At 41.7% G+C, this 22,588-nt stretch overlaps 1 protein-coding gene across 1 annotated transcript; it reads right to left on the bottom strand.

Moving 5' to 3' along the window:
- Positions 1 to 912: 912 nt before the first annotated feature.
- Positions 913 to 18,829, bottom strand: UMOD (uromodulin). The gene is made up of 10 exons (XM_043977110.1): positions 18,748 to 18,829; positions 16,877 to 17,653; positions 16,545 to 16,652; positions 13,211 to 13,419; positions 10,111 to 10,259; positions 8,688 to 8,933; positions 7,943 to 8,105; positions 6,037 to 6,118; positions 2,507 to 2,548; positions 913 to 974 (listed from the first exon to the last, which is right to left on the bottom strand). Exons 1-10 carry the CDS (start codon positions 18,827 to 18,829, stop codon positions 913 to 915), a joined length of 1,920 nt encoding a protein of 639 aa, XP_043833045.1.
- Positions 18,830 to 22,588: the final 3,759 nt, after the last annotated feature.

Raw genomic sequence — 22,588 nt, 5'->3', positions numbered from 1 at the left:
GGGATGTGTACTGACTCCATCTTCCTTCTTCCCACACCCAATCTATAACAAATGTTCTGTTTTTTTTTTAATTTGAAGTTTTATGGGAATGAACCTCAGATGTGGGAATCAAGAGCTTGGGATCCAAGTCTTTGCTCTGCTCCTTACGAGTCATATGATCTCAGCATGGTCTTTTAACTTCCTTGAAGCTCAATCTCATGGGTAAAGGAGATGGCAGGATCATAGATCTAGAGGTGGAACCATCTAGACCAATCCCTTAATTTTACAGATCAGGAATCTATGAGACCCAGAGATGTACAGAGCGACTTGCCCAAAGTCACACAGGTAAGCATCAGAGGTGGGATTTGAACCCAGCCTCTCTGATTCCAGAATCATCACTTTTGTTGTGGTGTCAGTAGACTCAAATGAAATAATGGATAAAAATGTAGTTTGTAAATTGTAAAATGATATACACACAGAAAGGATTCTTTATTATTTCTCATCATCATCATATTATTCCTGTTGCTATTTCCATTTCACAGATGAGGGAATTGAGATGCTGAGAGTTTAGCTGACTGAGGAGGCAAGGCTAAAATTTAGGTTTTCCTAAATCCAGTGCTCTTTCTATAACATATCTGAGTGGCTAGAAATCTCCCCTTGCAAAAATAATTGAGAGGGACTTCAGAAATTCTGTGGTGAGTGAAAACAAGGAGTTAAAGGTATCCATTTTTAAGTACCATTATTAAAAAGGAAAAGGAAAAAAAAAGAGCAAACAATGGGCACCCCATCTTGCCACTAATCTCCAGTGCTGGGTATTCTTCTCCCTCTGCAGTGAATGAAGTCTATAGGTTGCAGATTCTTGGCTCTGAAGCTTCTTTCCTCCTCGGCTATAGGCAGCCGCTGTTTGCAAACCCAGCATTTCCCTCAGTTGGATCACTGGGCTGCCAGAAGCACGAGGATTGGCAGGGGCAAACCTAGCCCTGGTGTCAGGAACCCTGAAACAAAAAGTGTGAAATACTCTGGGAGAAGTCCTTACAGTCACTTCTCAATTGCTATGGGGCTCACATAGGGATTGGAGGGGGCAGGAGAGGAAAAAATATTATTGGGTGTTACCATGGCAGTACCAAACACCTGAGGGACTCCCTTACCACTATCACCTGGCCACTATACAGATGCTGGGCATCAGACAGACCAAGCAGCTGGATGATCAATTCCCCTGTCCCACCATCAGTGCAACTTTTTTTTTTCATCATGGGGTCGTGTCCTAATGTACAAATCATGGATCCATGAAGTCTACCAATTAATTGCTGACCTTCAAAGGCAGAGGAAGAGAAGAGCTGAGGAACATTATGTTTAGTTTAAGAGGAGTTACATTCTGTCAGACCTGTAATGTGGAAGCTCTGGAAAATGGAAGAAGCATTGGCTTTGCAATCAGACGGATTGAGATTGAGTTCCAGCTCTGCCACTTGCTATGTGACCTTGGACAAATTGATTAATCTCTCTGAACTCCAATTTCCTTATGGGTAAAAGGGAGATAATACTCGCTCTCACCATGGAGGTAATGAAATGATGTTCTATGTAACAAGTGCTTTAGGACAATGCTCCACAAAAGCAAGCCATTATTCATTTCTCTAAATCTTCCATTGCATTAGTTTCCTCAATTGAAATGAGGATAATAATGGCACCTACTTCACAATTTTTGTGAGGATCAAATTAGACTATAATATTTGTAAATAAAAAGCATTTAGCACAGTGTTTGAAACACAGTAGGCACTCTATAAATGCTTATTCCCTCCCTCCACCAATGAATATGGGCAGCTCTCTGCAACTTATCATCTTGTAGAATTGCCTTGACCATTGAGAGGTTAAATGGCTCACCCAGGGTAGCACAGTGTGTGTCAGGGGTAGGATTTGAACCCAGGCTGTCCAAACTCTAAAGCAGGTCCTTTATCCCCTATGCCTCTTTGTTGTTATTATTAGGTGTCATTATGCAATTTGGTCTCTCTCCCTAAGTGACCCTGGGTTCTTATTGCTATTGTAGCTCCTTCAGAGTCAGACACAGGGAACTATTGTACTAGGACTGTGGTTCCTCATTCCATTTTGCCTTTTACTATGCCCTGAGGGCCTCTGATTTAATGCTGCTTGGCTAAGCCTGCAGGTAGAATCACATGGATCCTAAGAAGATAGATTTGGAGCTGAAAGGGAAGGATCTTAGAAACCATTTAGTCCAAACCCCATGAAGAAACTGAGTTGAAAGGAGTTGACAGGTGGTGGTGTTTGTCCTTCATGCTCAAAGAGGACCAAAATGACACCACAATGTCAGAGTCAATGTACAGCATGTCCAGCTGGGAATCAGACCAATATGAGTTTGGAAGGCTCTGTGACAGGTCAGGCACAGAGTCCGTATGACAATTTGGGTGGGAGATGTCTCTAAATTTGCACATCTCTCATTTCTTTTGAGCTACTGAAATTCTGCTTTGTTCAAAGACTGGCTGTGACCTAGATCAGCATGGAGAAAACCACATACCTGCATGGCTAGGGATGTCACTCACTATACCCGCTTGAGCATCTGTGAGGAAAAAGACATGCATTAATCTCTTGAGTTGCCTTGGAAGACACAAGACTAAGGAGTGGCTTGGATCCAATTTTCCAATAGGTAAGGGGTTTTATAGGAGGAATTCTAACAGTGCTTGATAGCCAGAGGAGATGCAAGAAGAGTTGTTGAAAAGGGTTTGAGTTCTAAGAAGTATCTCACTTCTCCGTGATGCTTTCAGGTTTATATTACTCAAAAGATTTAGTTGATTCTGGATGCATCTCAGATGGACATAATTCCTCTTTTTATTCCCTTCCTGAAGTAATCTCCCCCCTTCCTTTCCACTTCTCTAATTCCTGGCAGGTAGTAAGTATTATGTGGTGGTTAGGGTTATGTAGTAGTTACGAAAACTGGGTCCCTGCCTCAAATCATGGATCCATGATTTGAGCTCTATTAACTCATTATCTTTATGATCTTAGACAACTTGCACCCTCTCTGACCTTCAACTTCCTTCTAGGTAGAATGAGAGGATTGTTCTTCAGGTCTCCTCTATCATTTTTTTTTTCTCCAGTATTATTCGTTTGTTTTGTTTTTACAGGGCAAGAATTTACAGATTACTCTCACTTCACAAGATGTCTCTTGTAATAAAGTAAAATGTTAAGTATAATTAATAATTCAGTGATCTCCTCTGACACTTTGTACATTTCACATCTGTAGTACCCCTCCCAGCTCTCTATTTTTTAAAAAATGAACAGAAATCTATTTATTTTCTCTCCTCCCCACCTCCTACCCCATTAAAAAAAGAAAAAGGAAAAAAGAAAATTTCTTATGGCAAATATCCATTATCAAGCAAAACAAATTTCCCAAATGGTTGGATACAAATATTTGAAGGTAAAATATATGTACATTCTCATGTACATATACTATATATACTATATATATATATATACACACATGCATCTCATATTCATGTCTCATATAAGAAATACATATATATACATATAGATCTATAATATGCACATGTATGTAGATGTCACAGATACATAGCTATAATATGGACATACATGTATATACATGTTTCTCATATGCGTACATATAGTATAGGTACATGTCTATTTGTAGATATATAATATGTGTATGTATATAAATATATACATACATCTCATTCTTATATCTATATTTTATATGTTTATTATTGTTGTTCAGTTGTTTCAGTCATGTCCAACTCTTCATGACTCTTTTTGGCATTTCTTGGCAGAGATGCTGAAATGGTTTGCCATTTCCTTCTCTAGCTCATTTTACAGATGAGGAAACTGAGGCAAATAGGGTAAAGCAACTTGCCCAGGGTCACACAACTATTAAGTATCTGACACCAGATTTGAATTCAGGAAGAGGAGTCTTCCTGAATATACATATACATATACATATACATATACATATACATATACATATACATATACATATACATACACATACACATACACATACACATACACATACACATACACATACACATACACATACACATACACATATACATATACATGTGTGTGAATGTACATGTATTTGTGTTTATAGTGTCAATAAAGCTATATAATATATACATGTATATATGTATGATACATATAAAGATATATAATATAAACACATATATAGATATAATATATCTTATTCTTTTATATATGTCTCACATATACATACATAGATATAGAATAGATATATGATATATAAAGATATATAGATAGCTATGATAGATATTTTAATAGTATATACTATATGATGATATAATAAATATGTAGAAACATGTGTATGTGTATGTATATGTGTATGTGTATGTGTATGTGTATGTGTATGTATATGTGTATGTATATGTGTATGTATATGTATATGTATATGTATATGTATATGTATATGTATATGTATATGTATATGTATATGTATATGTATATGTATATGTATATGTATATGTATATGTGTGTGTCACTCTGGACTCTAAATCCATCACTTTTTTGTAATAGGTAGAATTTTTCATCCTCATTCCTCTGGATTCAGGAATGGTCATGGTATCAATCAGAGCTTTCAAAGTTGTTTATTTTGTAGCTTAGTTTCCTTATCATCAAAGTGGGGATTGTAACATTAGCACTGTTTACCTTATAGTGTCCTTATGAAACTCAAATAAGATAATGAATATAAAAACTTTGTGACCATTAATCATTATATAAATGACAGCTATCATCACTCTCAGGTGTATCACCCATCCTCCAACCACCCTAGATTCAAATATTACTTCTGCCACCTACTAACTGTGATCTTTTGGTAAGTCACTTAACCTCCTTGGTCCTCAGTTTCCTCAACTGTACAATAAAGGGTGGAACTAGATGGCCCCTGATGTTTCTTCTAGCTCTAGTTTTATGATCATCTGACTGTGGAGCCCCTTTCTCCAGGAAACCAACCCTGAACATTCTACCTCACACTGATCTTTCCTTTCTCTGAACTTGTTGTCTAGAGTAGACAATTTAGCATTTAATTTTATACCTTATTGTATTATTCTCTAATTGTTTTATCTTCTTTAGTCTTGTCTTCCCCAAAGAAACTATACTATACTTGATGGCAGGGGCCATGCTTTCTACTTCTAACAAGCCCTCTTTTTCCCTGGTGTCTGGTCCTAGGAAGGCATCCCATAAGTGCCCAACAAGCTTGACTTATTTTGGATGATAAGATTGATCACTCAAATGGACAACTAAAGCAATGGAGTCTCTGTCTTGAGCCATTTTCAAAAAGGGTCCAGAGAACATTTCTTGAGCCGGCTTACTTATTAACTAGGCTGGAGGCAAGGAGATAAATCGATTTGTGGCTTCAGCTCTCCTCCAGCTCTAAGTGTCTATAACTCCTTATAATACCTAGAGAGTATGCATGGCTACCTGGTGCTCCCATTTCCTACTGCTACAGCTGGACAGGACTGATGCTCATTCTACCATCAAACTTCCCACCTAGTATAGTGAGATAGAGCTCTTTGCTTACAACTTTGTGGTTGAGGGAAGTTGTGTGTTGGCTATTCCCTTTGGTTTGAGTAACACTTCCAGACTTCTAGGATTTGTGATCCAATCCTTATGGTTTCAATACTTTCGCTTCACCTGGGCAATAATATCCAGTGTGAATGTTAAAAAAGAGAATCATTATTAATGGAGCATCCCTATAAAAGAAAAAAAATCTGGCTCCTGACAAGCCAGCATCTAGAAGTCCAGAGTCTTCTAACCATGAACAAAAAATATCATATGTGTCCCTGGGCTCTGATGCCTGAGTGGCTATATCCCCACTCCACTTCCTCCCCTACCAAGGAGGGCATGGATGCAAGAGTCAATTAGCTTGGGCAGCTAGGTGGCACAGTGGATAAAGCACCAGCCCTGGATTCAGGAGGACCTGAGTTCAAATCTGGCCTCAGATACTTGACACTTACTAGCTGTGTGACCCTGAACAAGCCACTTAACCCTCATTGCCTAGGAAAAAAGAAAAGAGTCAATTACCTCTACGAGTGATGGGTCCTAAATTCAGAACTTGAGCTGGGTTGATGGCACCTCCACTACGGAGTCTGGTGCCTGAGCAAGACTGTTGTGAAGAGAAAATGACAGAAGGAAACTCTTATTAGGTAAGATCCCATAACTGAATTGTTCCATGTGGAATAATCCACAGCTCTTGACAATCAACCTCTCATTGTAAAACCAAGGGTCTCAAAAAAAATCCACTCTTCCTGATTTCAGAAATGCAAAAGGGAATTTTAAAATATAAAGAACACAAAAAATGTGGGAAGACATATGAAGTGGTACAGATGGAAGATGGCAGATTTCAAACAGCATATATACCTATACTGTATAAAAATAATAGCAAAGAAATATGACGGTAAAGAAGAAAAGATCAGGACTAAACATATGAACAGTAAAGATGTCACTGAAATTCTCAATGGATCTGTAATCTCATTGATTGGGATATTACGTGGAACAATGTAGATCATAATCAATTCTTGCCAGTCCATCCTGTGCTATTCGTGTCTGTGTTTCCCCTAGGCTCACAACACCGTCCAATATGCTGAGAGCCTTCCTCACTTTTGGGGGGGGAGGATAGCAATGAAGCAGGTGGGCTGACCCATCATCTATGTATCCAACAAATTATTCTTATTTTCTTGTTGAAATCTGAACCAGAGAACAAACTCTGGTGGATCTTGACCAGTTAGAAAAGATTTTACTATGGGCCTGTATGTCTGCAGTCCGAGGACAAAAATTTTCACCAGCTTGACTGAAGGGTGTTGAATTTTTTGGCCACAGCAACTCTCAAAGAGAATCTACTAAACTGTGGAGGGATTACAATCTGCATCAGCAGAGGGAGTACCAACACTGACAAAAATAACAAATCCATGAAATCCCCAAATAAGAAGTTCTAGGAGCAGAGGTTGCATTGGTTTCTAGAGGGGTCATCCCATGGGCCATAGTCCAATTAGCCATTCCTGCTTCCAGGTTCCAGCCTGTTTCCTGCCACATGTGAGTCAGGGCTAAATGGCTGACATTTTGAGATGACAAAGAGTCCCCCAGTTGGCTGCAGAGACAGAAGAGCTAATAACTCAATGGATGTTTAAAACAGAGTGACCCCTCTCTGAGCTCCCTCTTCCTTTTTGGCTGCAAATTGTGTCAGGACTATTTCTAGTTGCCTTGAGATACCCTTGCTATACTATTTCATTAAAATTTTTATATTTTTTCTTTTAAATCAACTATGAATAGGAGTTCAGAGTTTTAGATGTGATTTTGTGTTTTATCGTGTTTGGTTTTTCAAGTATTTGCTGTTGCCCATGGTCACTAAATTGATAATAAAATTAAATATTGAGGCAATGCTGCATACAAGGCCAGACCTTATCCAAATTTCCACCAAGTTCATTGTATTTCTTAATAATCCTATTCTTTTGCCTCAACATGCCAATCCTCTCTTTCTGCTCCCTGTATTCTTAGACCAGGGGCTCTTAACCTGGCATCTGTGAACTTGATTTTTTATTAAGATTTTAATAATGGTATTTTGATATAATTGATTTCCTTTGCAATTTTATACATTTTATTTTATTCATTTAAAGATGTTATTTGGAGAAGGGATTCATAGGTTTCGCTAGACTCCTGAAGGGATCCAAAAACCACAACAACAAGAAGGTTAAAAACCCCTACCTTAGATTAAGAGAATATAAGCAAAGATACCCAGAACTCCCCTATCTAAAACCCAAATCCCTGAACCCTCATGAGTAAGGGCATAGAGAGAAGAATACAGTTTATTTGGCTTTTTTGCATTGCCTTATCTCTTTTAGGTTCAACAATGCATGGGGAAATGTGAATCTGCTGTTGTCTGAGGTGGGAGGGCTGAGCTAGGAGAAAGATGGAAAGAGAGGGGATGACTCACAGGCTCGCACTGCTCATTCCAGGTGTCACAGAGAGAAACTTCACAGTGTAGGTAGACTAGGTCATGGTTCCCAGCAAACCTGAACATCTGCACTGAAAATCGACCCTGGAAGGATATCCCATTCTCCACCACCTGAATCGTTGGGTCCTGAGTTCGTGGACACCTGTAAAAATGTGTTCACATAGTTCTCCTCCCTGGGAGGTAGAGAGTACTAGTACCAAAATGGAATTTCAGCGATCCAGTAGAATAATGGACATTTTAAAGGTCTAGAGAGATCTTGGTCAAAAGAGGCAAATGCCAGGGGCAGCTAGATGGCGCAGTAGATAAAGCACCGGCGCTGGAGTCAGGAGTACCTGAGTTCAAATCCAGCCTCAGACACTTAATACTTAACTAGCTGTGTGACCCTGGGCAAGTCACTTAACCCCAATTGCCTCACTAAAAAAAAAAAAAAAAAAGAGGCGAATACCAAGAGGTAGTTGTCAGGGAAAGGGCAAGGGAGAGAGGTCCTTATCTTTCTACCAGAAAAGAAGTGCATTAAGTGTTGCCTGCCTAGGAATAGTTCCTTGTTTCCCCTGGGACTCAGAGGTTATCTGGGGTCAGAGGGTCTTGCCTCTCTTCCTTCTGTTTCTTGGCCCTCTCCCACTTCACAATACTACTTGGTATTAGTCTATGCTCCCTCCTTATTTCCCCCTAATTCTTCTTCCCCTCTGAAGAACCATGCACTTCTCTAAGAACATCCAACTACCTGTCTCTTATGATGAAGTATTTCAAGGGGTCCGTGGCGTTGCTGCTGGGGGTAGCGTAGCAATTCGTCATCAACAGAACAAACTGGGTCGAATCTCCCCTTTCTAATATGGTGCCCACGTAGAGTATGGCTTCGGTGGAGAGGGCCACAGAAGAGCCTTCATAAGGCAGTGTGTAGGTTGGGCTTCTGAACAGAGCCATCCTCACTGTAAACATCCCTGTCCCACCAACACTGATGTTCAGGGAACTGTAGCAGGAGAGAGCATGTGGTGTTAGAGGCCATATCATGGAGTTGAGGGTTGATGTGGTAGGGTAGAAAGAGCACTGGGTTTGGAATCAAAAGACCTGGGTTCAAGTCCTTGGTCCTGTTACTACTTCTTAGTGGTGTCATCCTGGACCAGTCCCTTCACTTCATGAGGCCCGAATTTCCTCATCTGTAAAATGAGGGCATTGGATGACAAGATCTCTAACACCCCATCCTGCTGTAAAGACCAAGCTTCTTACTGAAGATTTGACTTTGAATACCATCACTGTGTGACCTTGACCAACTCATTTGACTTTCTTGGGCCAAGTTTCCTCATCTTTAAAACATGAGAGGACTGTACTAAGAAGGGACCTGAGGTCCCTTTCAGGGTTAAGATTCTGGGATTTGAGTACAATATCCACAATGGACTCAGGTGTTCCTATCCCATAGACTCCTCAGAACAAACGGGAAGGACAGGTCTCTGCATAGAAGAACCACATTCTTATCCCTAAGCCACTAGGTGGCACAATGGGTAGAATGCTGGGCTTGAGGGATCCCCCCAAAAGCATTTAGTAACTTTGTGACCCTGAACAAGTCATTCATGCCTCAGTTTCCTCATTTGTAAAATGGAGATAATGATGGCACCTAGCTCACAGGGTTGTATTAAGATCAGAGGAGGGCTGGGGGGGAGGGAGGGAGAACAATTTGAAATTGGAAATCTTATATAAACAAATGTTGAGGGGCAGCTAGATGGCGCAGTGGATGAAGCACTGGCCCTGGAGTCAGGAGTACCTGAGTTCAAAACTGGCCTCTGACACTTAACACTTACTAGCTGTGTGACCCTGGGTAAGTCACTTAACCCCAATTGCCTCACCAAAAAAAAAAAAATAATTAAAAAAAATAAACAAATGTTGAAAACTGTTTCTACGTGTAACTGGAAAATAATAAATTACTTTTATTTTTTAAAAAAGATCAGGGGGAGCTAGGTGTCGCAGTGGATAGAGCACTGGCCCTGGATTCAGGAGGACCTGAGTTCAAATCCAGCCTCAAACACTTGACACTTACTGGCTGTGTGACCCTGGGCAAGTTACTTAACCCCAATTGCCTCACCAAAAAAAAAAAAAAAATCAGAGGAGGGCTTTGCAAACCTGGCAGCCTCTGTAGATGCAGACGATCATACCTGATAAGGGGTTGGGCTGCCGTTTGGAGGCTGACTTCCATGTCCAGAGGATAGGCACACTGAAAGTTGATGTTGATGTTGGTATCCCGAATGATGATGTCATCAGACAAGTAGAGAGTGTTACTATAGATGGCATGAGTTTGGTTTTTCTAGATGAAGGGAGCAGAGAGAAGAGACTGCTAGACTATAGTCACTGTGTAGGATAGCCCCAGGGAAACTGGGAAGTCAGTGAAGTTCACCTTTGGTGCTTTTCCCCCACCCCTCTCAGTGCCCCTGAACTCCTGGGCTTTTAGGACACCTGACACTGTATCATAAGGTCAAAGGATCAAGAGTTAAAAAAGTTTCAGTCCCTTTCATTTTGCAGATAAGAAGCTGAAGTCAAGTGCCATGAAGTGACTTGTCCAAGATCTCCTAACTAGTAAGAAGAGGCTTAATTTGAACTGAGGGTCTCCACCTCCAAATTCAAGGTTTTTTCTACAAAGTCATGGTCTCCCTCCCTTCTCCCAGGACTTCTGTCTCTTCCCAGCTGTCAGATTCAGATATGGAATGATAACAGATAAATTTGTGACCTTTTCTGGAGGGATTTCCAGTTTAAGATAGGACTCTTGAAGATGGAAAAGTCTTTAAGATAAAAAAGGAATAAAATATTAATGGAGTAATTCCAGGTACCATATGGGTAAAGGCAAAAATATTTTGCTGCAATGAGCCTTCCCAGGGTCCTCTAAACTTATGCCATGAGTTGAGTTATAACTGCCCTCTCTGTCTTCTCTGCTCATATTACATGTACATGGGCAGCTGGATGGTGCAGTGGATAGAGGGCACAGCCTGGAGTCAGGAAGACCTAAGTTCATATCTGGGCTCAGATACTTGCTAACTGTGTGACCCAGGGCAAGTCACTTAACCTCTGTTTGCCTCATTTTCCTTATCTGCAAAATGAGGATAATAATAGCTGCTACCTCCCAGATTTGTTGTGAGGATCAAATGAGATAATAATTCTCAAGTACTTAGCACAGTACCTGACACATAGTAAGTGCTGTATAAATATTAGCTAGTATTGTTATGTAAGACCAAACCTGGGTCTTATGCAGTAATGCTCCCTAAAGTTGGATTTTTCAGAGTATTATAGAAATTATCTGATCTAGCTCACTGCCTCCAGCAGTGGGGTTGTCTTGAAAATTTAATATGGCTTCAGTCTTCCCATATCTAGGTTCAAAATTGAATTCCAACTCTTACTGTGAAATTGTATGCAAATCACCCTCATTAAGCCTCAGTCTCTTCATCTACGAAATGGAGATAATAATACCTACATTGCTTGTCTCTTGGGGATATTGTGAGGGACATGCTTTATGAACCTGAAAAGCCTTTAAGAAATGTGAGTTTTTATGGCTAATATGGAAATATTTTGCATGACTGCACATATATAATCTATATCAAATTGCCTTCTTAAGGCGGAGGAAGAGAGAGACGGAGAGAGAATATGGAACTCAAATTTTCTTTAAATGCTAAAAATTTTTGTTTACATATAATTGAGAAAAATAAAATAAGAATTAAATGTAAGAAAAAAGAAATGTGAGTTGTCTGTTATTGTCGTTATTATTATTAGCCCCGATCTGTTCCTTCTATGACCCTTTATACAAGAAGTTTTTCAAAGCATCTCTTTGTTGCTAGGCTGCCAGTTAACTTCTTAACAGGAACTAAGATTTCAAAGGAAACAAAAATTTCCTTAAATTTCTCAGGTCTAATCTTACAAATAGGCACAGCAGGTAGACATTCTAGTGGCATGGTTTTGGAGGTAACAACAAAGCCTTCCTCCATTCCAGAACATTATCTCCCCAACATCACTGTTACTCTACCTAGAATTTCACTATTAGAGTCTATTCTCTGAGTTAAGGCACTATTGTCATTTGCAGAGAGGTGGCACATTAAGCCATCTCCAATTTGGATCATATGCTTTCTACAGTCTCTTCCCACTCTAGAGTCCTATGAAATTGTGTTCCAGTACAATACTTGACTAAATGGGAAGGGGACACAGAACATTAAAGTTTGAATAGAGAAAAGAGAAAGGGAGGTGTCCAGATCTCAAGGCACTATTTATATGGATCACCTAGTTGGCAGGAAACGAGAGGTGAAGACAGGCATGTGTTGGGAAGACAGTGTAGAATGAAGCTACTAGGCAGATTTAAGGCAAGGAGGAGGTGCTAATGCTAGGGGGTGGGAGCTGGAGGACACTGAACATAGACCAAACAGTGTTACTGGGGCAAGACCTCATTCCTGGACCCAACCATGTTGCAGCAACATGAACAATTAGGCTTGATAAAATCCCAGGGGAAAATCCAGTTGTGTGAAGCCATATATGTGGGGTGAGGGTTTCTTAGCATACAGAAGCCAAGATAAATTACACTGTGTGACTTCACCCACACACTCTCCCACCAATATTTTAAGTGGTCTAGAATGAAACTCAAAAAGGAAAATGTCATTAAGAGAAGTCCTGAGACTTAGAAGGGATGGGGGCTTTGCTGAGCTACTTGGGGAAGGAAGGGAAATAAGGTACAGATTTGGGGATAGATGGATGGATAGATAGATAGATGATAGAAATACACATATAATGCCTATACACACACACACATACACACATACACACGTGTGTGTGTGTGTGTGTGTAAACCTCAGGTCATTAAACAAGACAGCTAGATGGCACAGTAGATAGAATGCTAGGCCTGGAGTCAAGAAGACTTATCTTCCTGAATTCAAATTTAACTTCAGACACTTACTAGTTGTGTGACCCTGGGCAAGTCACTTTACCCTGTTTGTTTCAGTTCCTTATTTATAGGATGAACTGGAGAAGAAAATGGCAAAGCACTCTAATATCTCTGCCAAGGAAACCCCAAATCAGATCACAGAGAGTTGGACATGACTGAAAAACAACCTAACAGGTCATTCAAATCACCTTTTCCCAACTGGTCTACCAACTGCCATGCTGAGTCACTGCCCAACCACTTTGTTCCCACAGTAGGACACCACATCTGCTTTGTCCCACCTCACTCCTAAATTGTAAGACCTCGACCCTTGCCCTAGGGAGACTTCTACCCTGAAGACCTACCGTTAGCAGGGTTCCACATGGCCCATCCCGAGCTGGAGTCACCACTGACACCCAACTCTGGTTGTCCTTCTCTTCAAAGCCAGCACAGGAGCTATCTTTCAAATATGTAAATATCTGCTCAAACCCCAAGTTTTTCAACAGGCACTTATTCAAAGACACCTTGATGTGATTGGCTTCACAAGACAGATTAGGTTTCAGGTTGGCAATATCTGAAAGAGCCAAATGAGGTATAGAACAATAAAATTCTAGAAGCTGAGTTGGGATGGAGACTTTGGAAGTCAATCAGTCGGTTAAAAAACATTTATTAAATATCTACTATATGCTAGGCATGGCGCTAAACATTGAAGATACAAAGGAAGGTAAAAGATAGTCCCTGAATCCAGGGAGTCCATAGTTTAACAGAGGAGACAACACACAAAGAAAAATATGTTCAAACAAGCCATGTATGAGATAAATAGGAAATAATCCATGGAGGGAAGACAGAATCAAGAGGGATTAGGAAAGGTCATCTGTCAAAGGTGGGATTTTAGCTGAAACTTTAAGGTCACCTAGTCTAGCCCAAACCTGGAACTTCACTCAGCAACTGAGGGCTCTCTCATCCTAGGACACTCCTCTTCCATGCTGGCCCCCTTTTCTCATTGGGAAGTTCCTTCTGGGGGGGCCTCTCTTTTGGGGAGGAGCTCAGGTTGTCCAGGCTTCATTCACTTCCCAGATTTTCTTGTGACTTTTCTGGACCACCATACCCTGTGCAGGTACCTTTCCTTCCACCTCCACCTTCCTTTCATTCATTGCTTTTTCCTATTAGCATGGAAACTCCTTGATGGCAAAGGATATCTTTTTGCTTGTATTTTTAACCCTAGTGCTTAGTATAATGCCTGGCAAATAATAGGTATTTAATAAATGCTCATTGTCCTGCCTTACCCTACCTGAGACACAAGTGTCCTCCAGTAATAGGGAAGGCATTCTCTCACAAGGCAGTCAGCTCTGTTTTGGGGCACCTCTAATTGTCTGATCTGAAATTTGTCTCTTGTATCTTTCATGCATTGATTCTAGCTCTGATGTTTTAGGGGGGTGGGGTGGGGCAATGAGGGTTAAGTGACTTGTCCAGGGTCACACAGCTAGTAAGTGTCAAGTGTCTGAGGACAGATTTGAACTCAGGTTCTCCTGAATCCAGGGCCAGTGCTTTATCCACTGAACCACCTAGCTGCCCCCTTAGCTCTGATTTCCTGACCCACAATAATAAATTTTAACCCCCTTCCACACAATAAAAGCCTTGAACTCAGATATTCCGTGTTCTAGGCCAGGAATCTTTCCATTGGTTGGAAATCTGAATATTAGAATCCTCATAATCTAAATAGCTAACCCTAGCAGTGAAGGAGCATCTGAACTCTCTCTAAATCATCAGAGTTCAAGGCAAACTCTATCAATTAGCAGCAGAAAACACTTTGTTCCTGCCTGTGAGCTGTTCTGTGCAAACTCTGAGAGTTGTTTATGAAGTGTTTATATCACAAGCAGGCTGTGACTAAGGGGGAGTAGTTTGGCAATCAATCTATCAATAAGCAGTTATTAAGCACCTCAGGCATTGTGCTAAGTTCTGAGGATATAAAAAGAGGCAAAAGAGAGTCACTACCCTTGAGGAACCTACCATCTAATAGGAAGACAACACCCAAATAAATGTGTGCAAAGCAAGCTATATATAAGATAAATAGGGAATAATTAACAGAGAGAAGGCACTAGAATTAAGAAGTGTTGGGGGGGACAGCTAGGTGGCACAGTGGATAAAGCACCGTCCCTAGATTCAGGACTCCCTGAGTTCAAATCTGGCCTCAGACACTTGACACTTAATTAGCTGTGCGACCCTGGGCAAGTCACTTAACCCTCATTGCTCTGGAAAAAAAAAAAAAACCAACAACAAAAAAGTGTTGGGGAAGACTTCTGGAAGAAGGTGGGATTTTAGCTGGGACTTAAAGGAAATCATATGTGACTAAATATCTTTTAGCCCATACCCACAGATAGCTTCCTATTGAAAACATCTTAGCCTAGAGCTCCTCTTTTGCCTTAAGCTTACAGATTCACAGAAATCCACATGAGCCTCAAAATTGTTAGGGTATTTCATGTGCCTGGTTGGTTTATTGCTTGACCTTCTTCCTTATACTCCAAAGAGGGCGTATGTATGTACCAATGGGGAAAGAGGTATCCTTTAGAGCTTCTTAATGAATAGAAAGAACTCTGGGCCAGGAGAATGGAAACATAGATTCTTGCTTTAGCTCTGTCATTAACTGGCTATGTTACCTTGGGTAAGTTATTTAACTTCTCTGAGCTGCCATTTCTTTATTATTTCTCCCTCATTAGACTGTGAGCTTACTGAGAGCAGGGACTATTGTTTGTTGGGTTTTTTTTAATTTCTTTGTATCCTCAATGCTTACTTAGCACAGTGACTGGGACATAGAAGATGTTCAAGAAATGCTTGTTAACTTGACTTTTTTAGAAATGGAAGGGGCTTTATGAGATGATCTCTAAGGTCCCTTCCAGTTCCTACCTAAAACTCTATTGTTAAGGGCTAAAATTCTAGCTAAACTGTCTAAAATATCCAATGAATGGTCACCAATAAATTATAAGCTTTAGCAAGAGTTAGACTTTTAAGCATTTATTAAGGAGAATAAGAATTTGGTAAAGAGAGAGAAAGGCCTAGATTCCTATCTATTAAAGGGAGAGCACATTTCTAGCTCCGCTCTCCACCAGCGTCCTCAGGAAAGAGAGTGAGATCGAGCGCCAGTCTCTTCCTTCCTCCACCCACTAGCCCGCGTCACTTCCTGACGCCAAAGAAAAGACTCCTGGTCTTGCCCTCAAAGACCTTCGCTTCATGGGTGGAACTCTTCTACAGTAAGTCTCCAGCAGGTGGTGTCATTCCAATCGTTACACTATGATTCTATGATCTCCAAGGTCCCTTTTAGGGCAAACTCTCTGTTTAGGGGGGCAGTATGGTACAGGGGAAAAGAACATTGAATCTAAAGTCAGAGTTTTGGGGTTTAAATCCTGCCTCTGACATTCAATACTTATGTATTCCTAAGAAAGTAATTTAACCTCAATCTTCATTTGTTAAACGAAAGGTTTGGCTTAGATGCCCTCTGAGGTCTCTCTTTGCTCTGATTCTAGGATTCTATGAACCTACAAGAATCTTGAAGTTATACACATTAACTATATTTAATACCAAAGGAAAATGTCCCCTTTGTGTACATACATACATACATACATACACCCTCTTTATCTACTGTCCTTGCGTGGTCCAGTTGGAATCCCCTCCAACCCCCCCCCCCACGCCCCAGGAACTTACCAGTAATATCAGAGACCTGTTTGCATTGGCAGGTCCAGTTTCCATTCACTGAATTGCAATCCTCATCTAAGCCACAGGCATTGCAGGTTCCTTCCACAGAGCTTGGGTCTATAGGTTCACAGGAAAAGACAGATTAAAAAGCCTAGTAAGCTCATACCCTAAGTCATACATGGTTTTGGGGTGGGGGTGGAGATAGAACAGGGCAAGGAGGACCCCTTGAAGGTCCATCACTTTGAAGTTTTTAGGTCTCAAGAAAGAAGATGGCTCCAAATACCTGCCCTTGCCCCAATCCTTCAGCCCCTCCCCTAAGCAGACACTAGGTGCCTCCTCACCTGTGCAGTAGGCCAAGTTGCATTCTGGTGTTGGGGCCAGGTTGTACACATAGAATCCACCGGTACAAGCCTTCACCTGCACCTCAGACTTCCAGAGGCAGCAGTTGCCACTCCAGTGGGCACAGGCAGTCCGGTTGACGATGCCCTCATCGCTGGATGGGTGGGTTCCGTTTAACCACATTGGAGCAGCCGTGTTGCATCTATTAATTGGGATACACATCTCTGGCATGCGCACACCTCCCCTGCCCACAAAACGATACCAACCTTGAGTGATGGCATCACAATAATAACCAGCCCTGTAGTTGGTGCTTCTCCAATACTCATCCAGCAGGGTGTATTCCTGGCACGGATCCACACAGATCCCGCTTCCATCAGAGTCAGCGATGCAGTCTAAGCCAGGTCCACAGGAGCCTGGGGAGCAGTGACATTGATGTCCATCCCCGAAGTAGCCAGGAAGACAGGTACAGGAATAGTTGCCAGGTGAGTTAATGCAGAGGGCCAGTGGGTGGCAGTCCAGGTTCGGGTCGCTGCACTCATCTACATCTTCACAGCTGTTTTGGGGAGTCAGCCGGAAGCCATCAGGACAGCTGCAGTAGTAGGAACCCACTGTGTTGACACAGTTGCTGGCCGAGCAGTTGTGGCCCCCCTGGGAGGCACATTCGTCCACATCTGAGCAAACGAAGCCATCCCCAGAGAAGCCATTCAGGCAGGAGCAGATCACAGAACCATTGGTCTCCACACAGGATGCATTGATGTGGCACTTGGAACAGCTCTCTCCTGAAAGTGAGAGAGGAACAGGTGACAAGGGAAGGCCAGATGGAGGGATCCAGGATCAAACCCTCAAGACTAAAGCAGGTCAAACCAGGCCAGTTAGAGACAATATCATAGGATCGTAGAGCTGGAAAGACACTTATGATTCGAGTACAAACCCCCATTTTACAGGCGAGTAAATTGAGGCCAGGAAGCACAGCATGATGCCCAAGGTTGCATAGTTAGTGGCACAGCTGTGATTTGAACCCAAATTTCCTGATTCTAAATCCAAGGTTCTTTCCAACCTAGATCGTGGAATTCCAGACACTATAACATTCCATGACCAACCAAGAACAGTGTTCCCTACCACACATCATCAGCCTCTTTTCAGGACAACATTACAGGAAGGAAGGGAAAGCAAATACACATTGTCCAGGCACCAGCGGGGCAAACAGAGCATTCATCATACACAGATGGAGCATGCAATGGGTAAATACCTTGTAGGCCCCCCAAGAAGAAATAAGCCCCTTTGTCCCATTGGAACAGGAAAGTAGACTCTAGTGAATGGAGCACTGAATCCAGAGCAGGAGAACCCAGGGTGTGGGCCCAGCTCTGCCATTAAACTAGATGCATAAGTTCTTTCAGTGAGCTCCAGCTCTTGACTCTTCTGCAAAAATCAGAGGAGGTACTAAAGGATCTCAAAGCTTCTCTCAACAAAAATGATTCTTTGATTGCAAGTGTCTAGTTTAGAATAAAGAACCTGTGAGGGGGCAGCCTGGATTCAGGAGGACCTGAGTTCAAATTTGGCCTCAGATACTTGACACCTATTAGCTGTATGACCCTGGGCAAGTAACTTAACTTTTCTCAGCCTCTGTTTCCTTGTCTATAGAATGAAGATTTTAAAATAGCATTTACCTCACAAGATTGCCATGAGAATCAAATGAAATAATATCACATAGCACAGTGCCTAGCACAAAGTAGGTGCAAGTGAAAAGTCAACCATCATGACTGCTATTGTTTTATTACTATTTAGAAGCAGAATATTCAGAGGCAGTATCTCTGGAGAGGTGTCTGGAAGAAGTGGGCAGGGGCAGGTGGAGTGATCCAAGACTCTCACTTACTCTCTGCAAAACCATCAGAAGCTACTGGGCTCCAGTGTTGAAAAGCTACCACCAGCAGGATCAGATAGAAAAGTTGTGTCATCCTTTGTGCCACCTTCTCCACTGCTGGTGTCCTGCCTGCAGACAAGGGACTAGAATAGTTGCCCCTTTGAGATTTCTTCCAGCTCTGATTTCTGTGACCCTTTCACCTGCACAAGGGAAGGAACACGTTTATGGTGATTCATTTTATCTCTACTACAACCTCCAAGCTCATCCTCTGACCCCCAAATATACACAATCAGCCAAAACAGATTCCCCTTTAAAAGGAGGAAGCAACAGATCTTTGGAGAATGCTGGTCTGACTAATTTTTTGAAACATCAGGCTCATTGTTCAGGTCTTTATCATGGAAAAGCACCTGGCTTTCCAAAGGACCGACTTTGTTTCCCTGCACTGGCAAAGTGAGCTCATTCCTCCCTTTCCCCCACACCATCCCCTAACACATACCCATTTTTGTGGTTATAGATATTTGGAGCAAACAGTTTAGGATGTGGATCATGGGCAACAGACTAAGGCCCATCCAGGAACCCACTGATTTCAGGCAAAGGCTCTGACTGAATGGAGATAATTAGGGACATGCTGTCCTGAGTCCTGAATGAAATTCATCTTACCTGAGATTGAACTGATGAGTGACTCAGTTCCCAAGCATTTTCCCTCTATATAATATATGTATAGCACCAACGGGGCAGGAGGCCACACCTCCATTCAGTTTGTTTCTTGGGGTTTGGGTTTGTTTTAAATGGAGGCATTTCACACTTTGTTTTCCTTTTCTCACCAGGCTGATTTTGCTCCTTTGCTTTGACCTGCACTAAATTAACTCATAGTGGGTTATGCCCTTGTCTGGAAATAAAAACGTCCTTGACTTTGTACCTTTGAGCAGCAAGTGATTGCTGTTAGAGATTAACCAAGGAGGTAGTGCCCAGGGTGTTGTCCATCTTCTCTCAGTCACCAACAAGGGCACAATGGGCACAGTACCCTAACCCCTCATGCAGCCCTGAGGCATAAGCAGGTGAGCTTTGAATGTGCCTTGAATAAAAACCACTCTGGCATCCAGCATTCTGCCTAGACTGAGCAAATTCCTTAGCCTGAGGCTATTTCTCTGCTTCAATCAGAGGTGGTGGACCCAAACTCAACTAAGGACCAGGGGGAGCTAGGACATAGTGACTTGCCCGTGTTAACTTTTAGCTGGAATCTGGGGCTGGCTTTTCCCAGAAAGCTCATTCTTCTCATCACATTGCCCCCTGAGATGAGTACCACCCCCTATTAGTTCCACACCATAGCATCTAAGGTGCCAGGAACACTCACACATAATCACAGGTTCCAATGGGCAAGAACAGTTCTGGCATGCAAACAAAGGCTCAGCCCTCCACCAGCTGCCATGACCTCCGAAGTCTTTAGACTTCCTGCCATGGAGTAATCCTGGCCAAGAAGCAGTTGGCTAACTAGAGTCAATGTAAGGGGCAACTCGTGATGAATGCGATTAACCAGAAGGCTCCGGTGTGAGAACAATCCCCAAGTGGAGGCCAGGGTTCCACAAAGAGGTGTTCACTACCTCCAAAGATTATGCCAAAAATTTTGGAAAAGGTTGCCATGAAAATAAAAAAATTAAATTAAAAAAAATTTTAAATAGATATTTTTTTTAAAAAAGGTTGCCGTGTTGGATTTTGCAATACTTAGAGAAAGACTTTACTTCATTTTCAGCTCCAAAGGATCATGAGAGCACAGACTTAGAGCTGGAAGGGTCTTTGAGACCTTTAAGTCTGATCCCATTTTATAGATGAAACACTGAGGCAATTACCTTAAACATCCAGGGTCATATCTAGTCATCCTGATGTATAACTTGCCACTGGACCCAGATGGCTCTGGAGGAGAGAGTGAGGTTGGTGACCTTGAACACCCCTCCCTCACTTAAATCCAATTCAGTGCAAGTCATGACATCACCACCTTTCAAAAGATAAGTGATCAACTGACATGGGGGTACAATGCTCTAGAGTCAGAGAGCCTGGGTTCAGATCTCACCTCTTATGTTTATTACCTGTGTGACTATGGGCAAGTCACTTAACCCAGACTCCCAGTTTTCTCATCCATAAGATGAAGGCATTGGACTTGATGGTCATAGAGATGCCTTTCAGATATAGATCTAAGATCCTAGGAATAAGCAGTCCAGGGATCACTTTCTATTTGCCATTCATTTCCTTAACCCTGGGGCCATCTGAGACCAGCTAGGTAGTACAATGGATAGAGTGCAGTGTCTGGGGTCCAGAAGATGAGTTAAAATCCAGCCTTAGACACTTAATAACTGTGTGGCCATGAACAAGTCACTTAACTTCTCTTTGCCTCAGCTTCCACAGCTGTAAAATGGAGACAAAATAGCACCTATTTCTCGGGGGTTTGTGAGGATAAAATAAGATAAAATTTTAAAAGGGCTTTGTGCTTTTTAAGCACTCGATAGATGAGAATTATATCATCATTATCTTATGCATAATCTAAAAATGGCTGTTTTAGAGAGACCTAACCTAAACCAGATCTGAAAGTGATACAAACTGATATCACCTTACTTGGCCAATATTGGTAGAAACATTTACTTGCCATTGTATATTAAACACCTCCCTCAAAAAGGAGATACTTAACTTTTGGAGTTTAAGAGTGGAATAATGGGGGCAGCTAGATGGTGCAGTGAGTGGATAGAGCACCGGCCCTGGAGTCAGGAGTACCTGAGTTCAAATCCGGCCTCAGACACTTAACACACACTTACTAGCTGTGTGACCCTGGGCAAGTCACTTAACCCCAATTGCCTCACTAAAAAAAAAAACAAAAACAAAAACAAAAAGAGTGGAATAATGGAGAGGATAAAAAACTTCAATTTAATTCCCTTTGGGAAAAAAGAACCCCATGACTTGTGATAAAACGTGTCCATTTCTTTTGCAAACCCATTGCAGGGGTATTAAAGACTTCATTAGGTATTACTGGCTATATGCTTTGAAGAGGTCAAAGAAAGAAGGATTCCACATATACCATAATATTAATAGCAGGACTTCTTGTAGTAGCAAAAAAGTAAACCAAATGGCTGCTGAATAAAATGGGAATTGGTTGAGGAAATTTCAATACATGAATGTAATATTCTTCTAAGGGAAGATTCAGTGGTGAATGGATAGATGCAGTATAACTGTGGTGTAAAAAATGAAAGGTAGCATTAACACTTATTAAAAAAGACTACAGGGGCAGCTAGGTGACACAGTGGATAGAGTACTGGCCCTGGAATCAGGAGGACCCGAGTTCAAATCTGACCTCAGACACTTAACACTTACTAGCTGTGTGACCCTGGGCAAGTCACTTAACCCCAATTGCCTCATAAAAAAAAAAAAAGACTACATTGGTGACCAAATGATCCACCTTTTGGCCATGAAGTGTCCAGAGTTCTAAGAGAGGCACAGGTGAGTTGTTCTCACCAGAAAGCATCATCAAAGTCCTTAGTAATTGTGAAACCATCTCAGCAGCCAAGCTCCTCTTACCCATTTCATGACCTTGGCCTGAGAGGCCACGGCCCTGGTGTTGTGGCAGCTCTCTACCAGTGTCTCTGCAAGGAAGATGGGCCTGAATTTGAAGAACAAAAGTTGGGATAAACTGGAGAGTGATTTCCAGACCAGGATGACAACTATAGAGGAGACAAGGTCAAGTAGAGATTTTGAATTCTGGGACTTTATTATTTTCTCTTAGAATATTTTCACTCAGAATAAAGAAATCGTATGTGTGCTGTGGCTTATAAATGATGCATATCTTCTTTCCTTCCTGGAATTATGGGGG

Source organism: Dromiciops gliroides, chromosome 1 (assembly GCF_019393635.1).
Source record: "Dromiciops gliroides isolate mDroGli1 chromosome 1, mDroGli1.pri, whole genome shotgun sequence".
In the NCBI taxonomy this organism is placed as follows: domain Eukaryota; kingdom Metazoa; phylum Chordata; class Mammalia; order Microbiotheria; family Microbiotheriidae; genus Dromiciops; species Dromiciops gliroides.
This window is presented reverse-complemented; position numbering and strand designations above follow the sequence as displayed.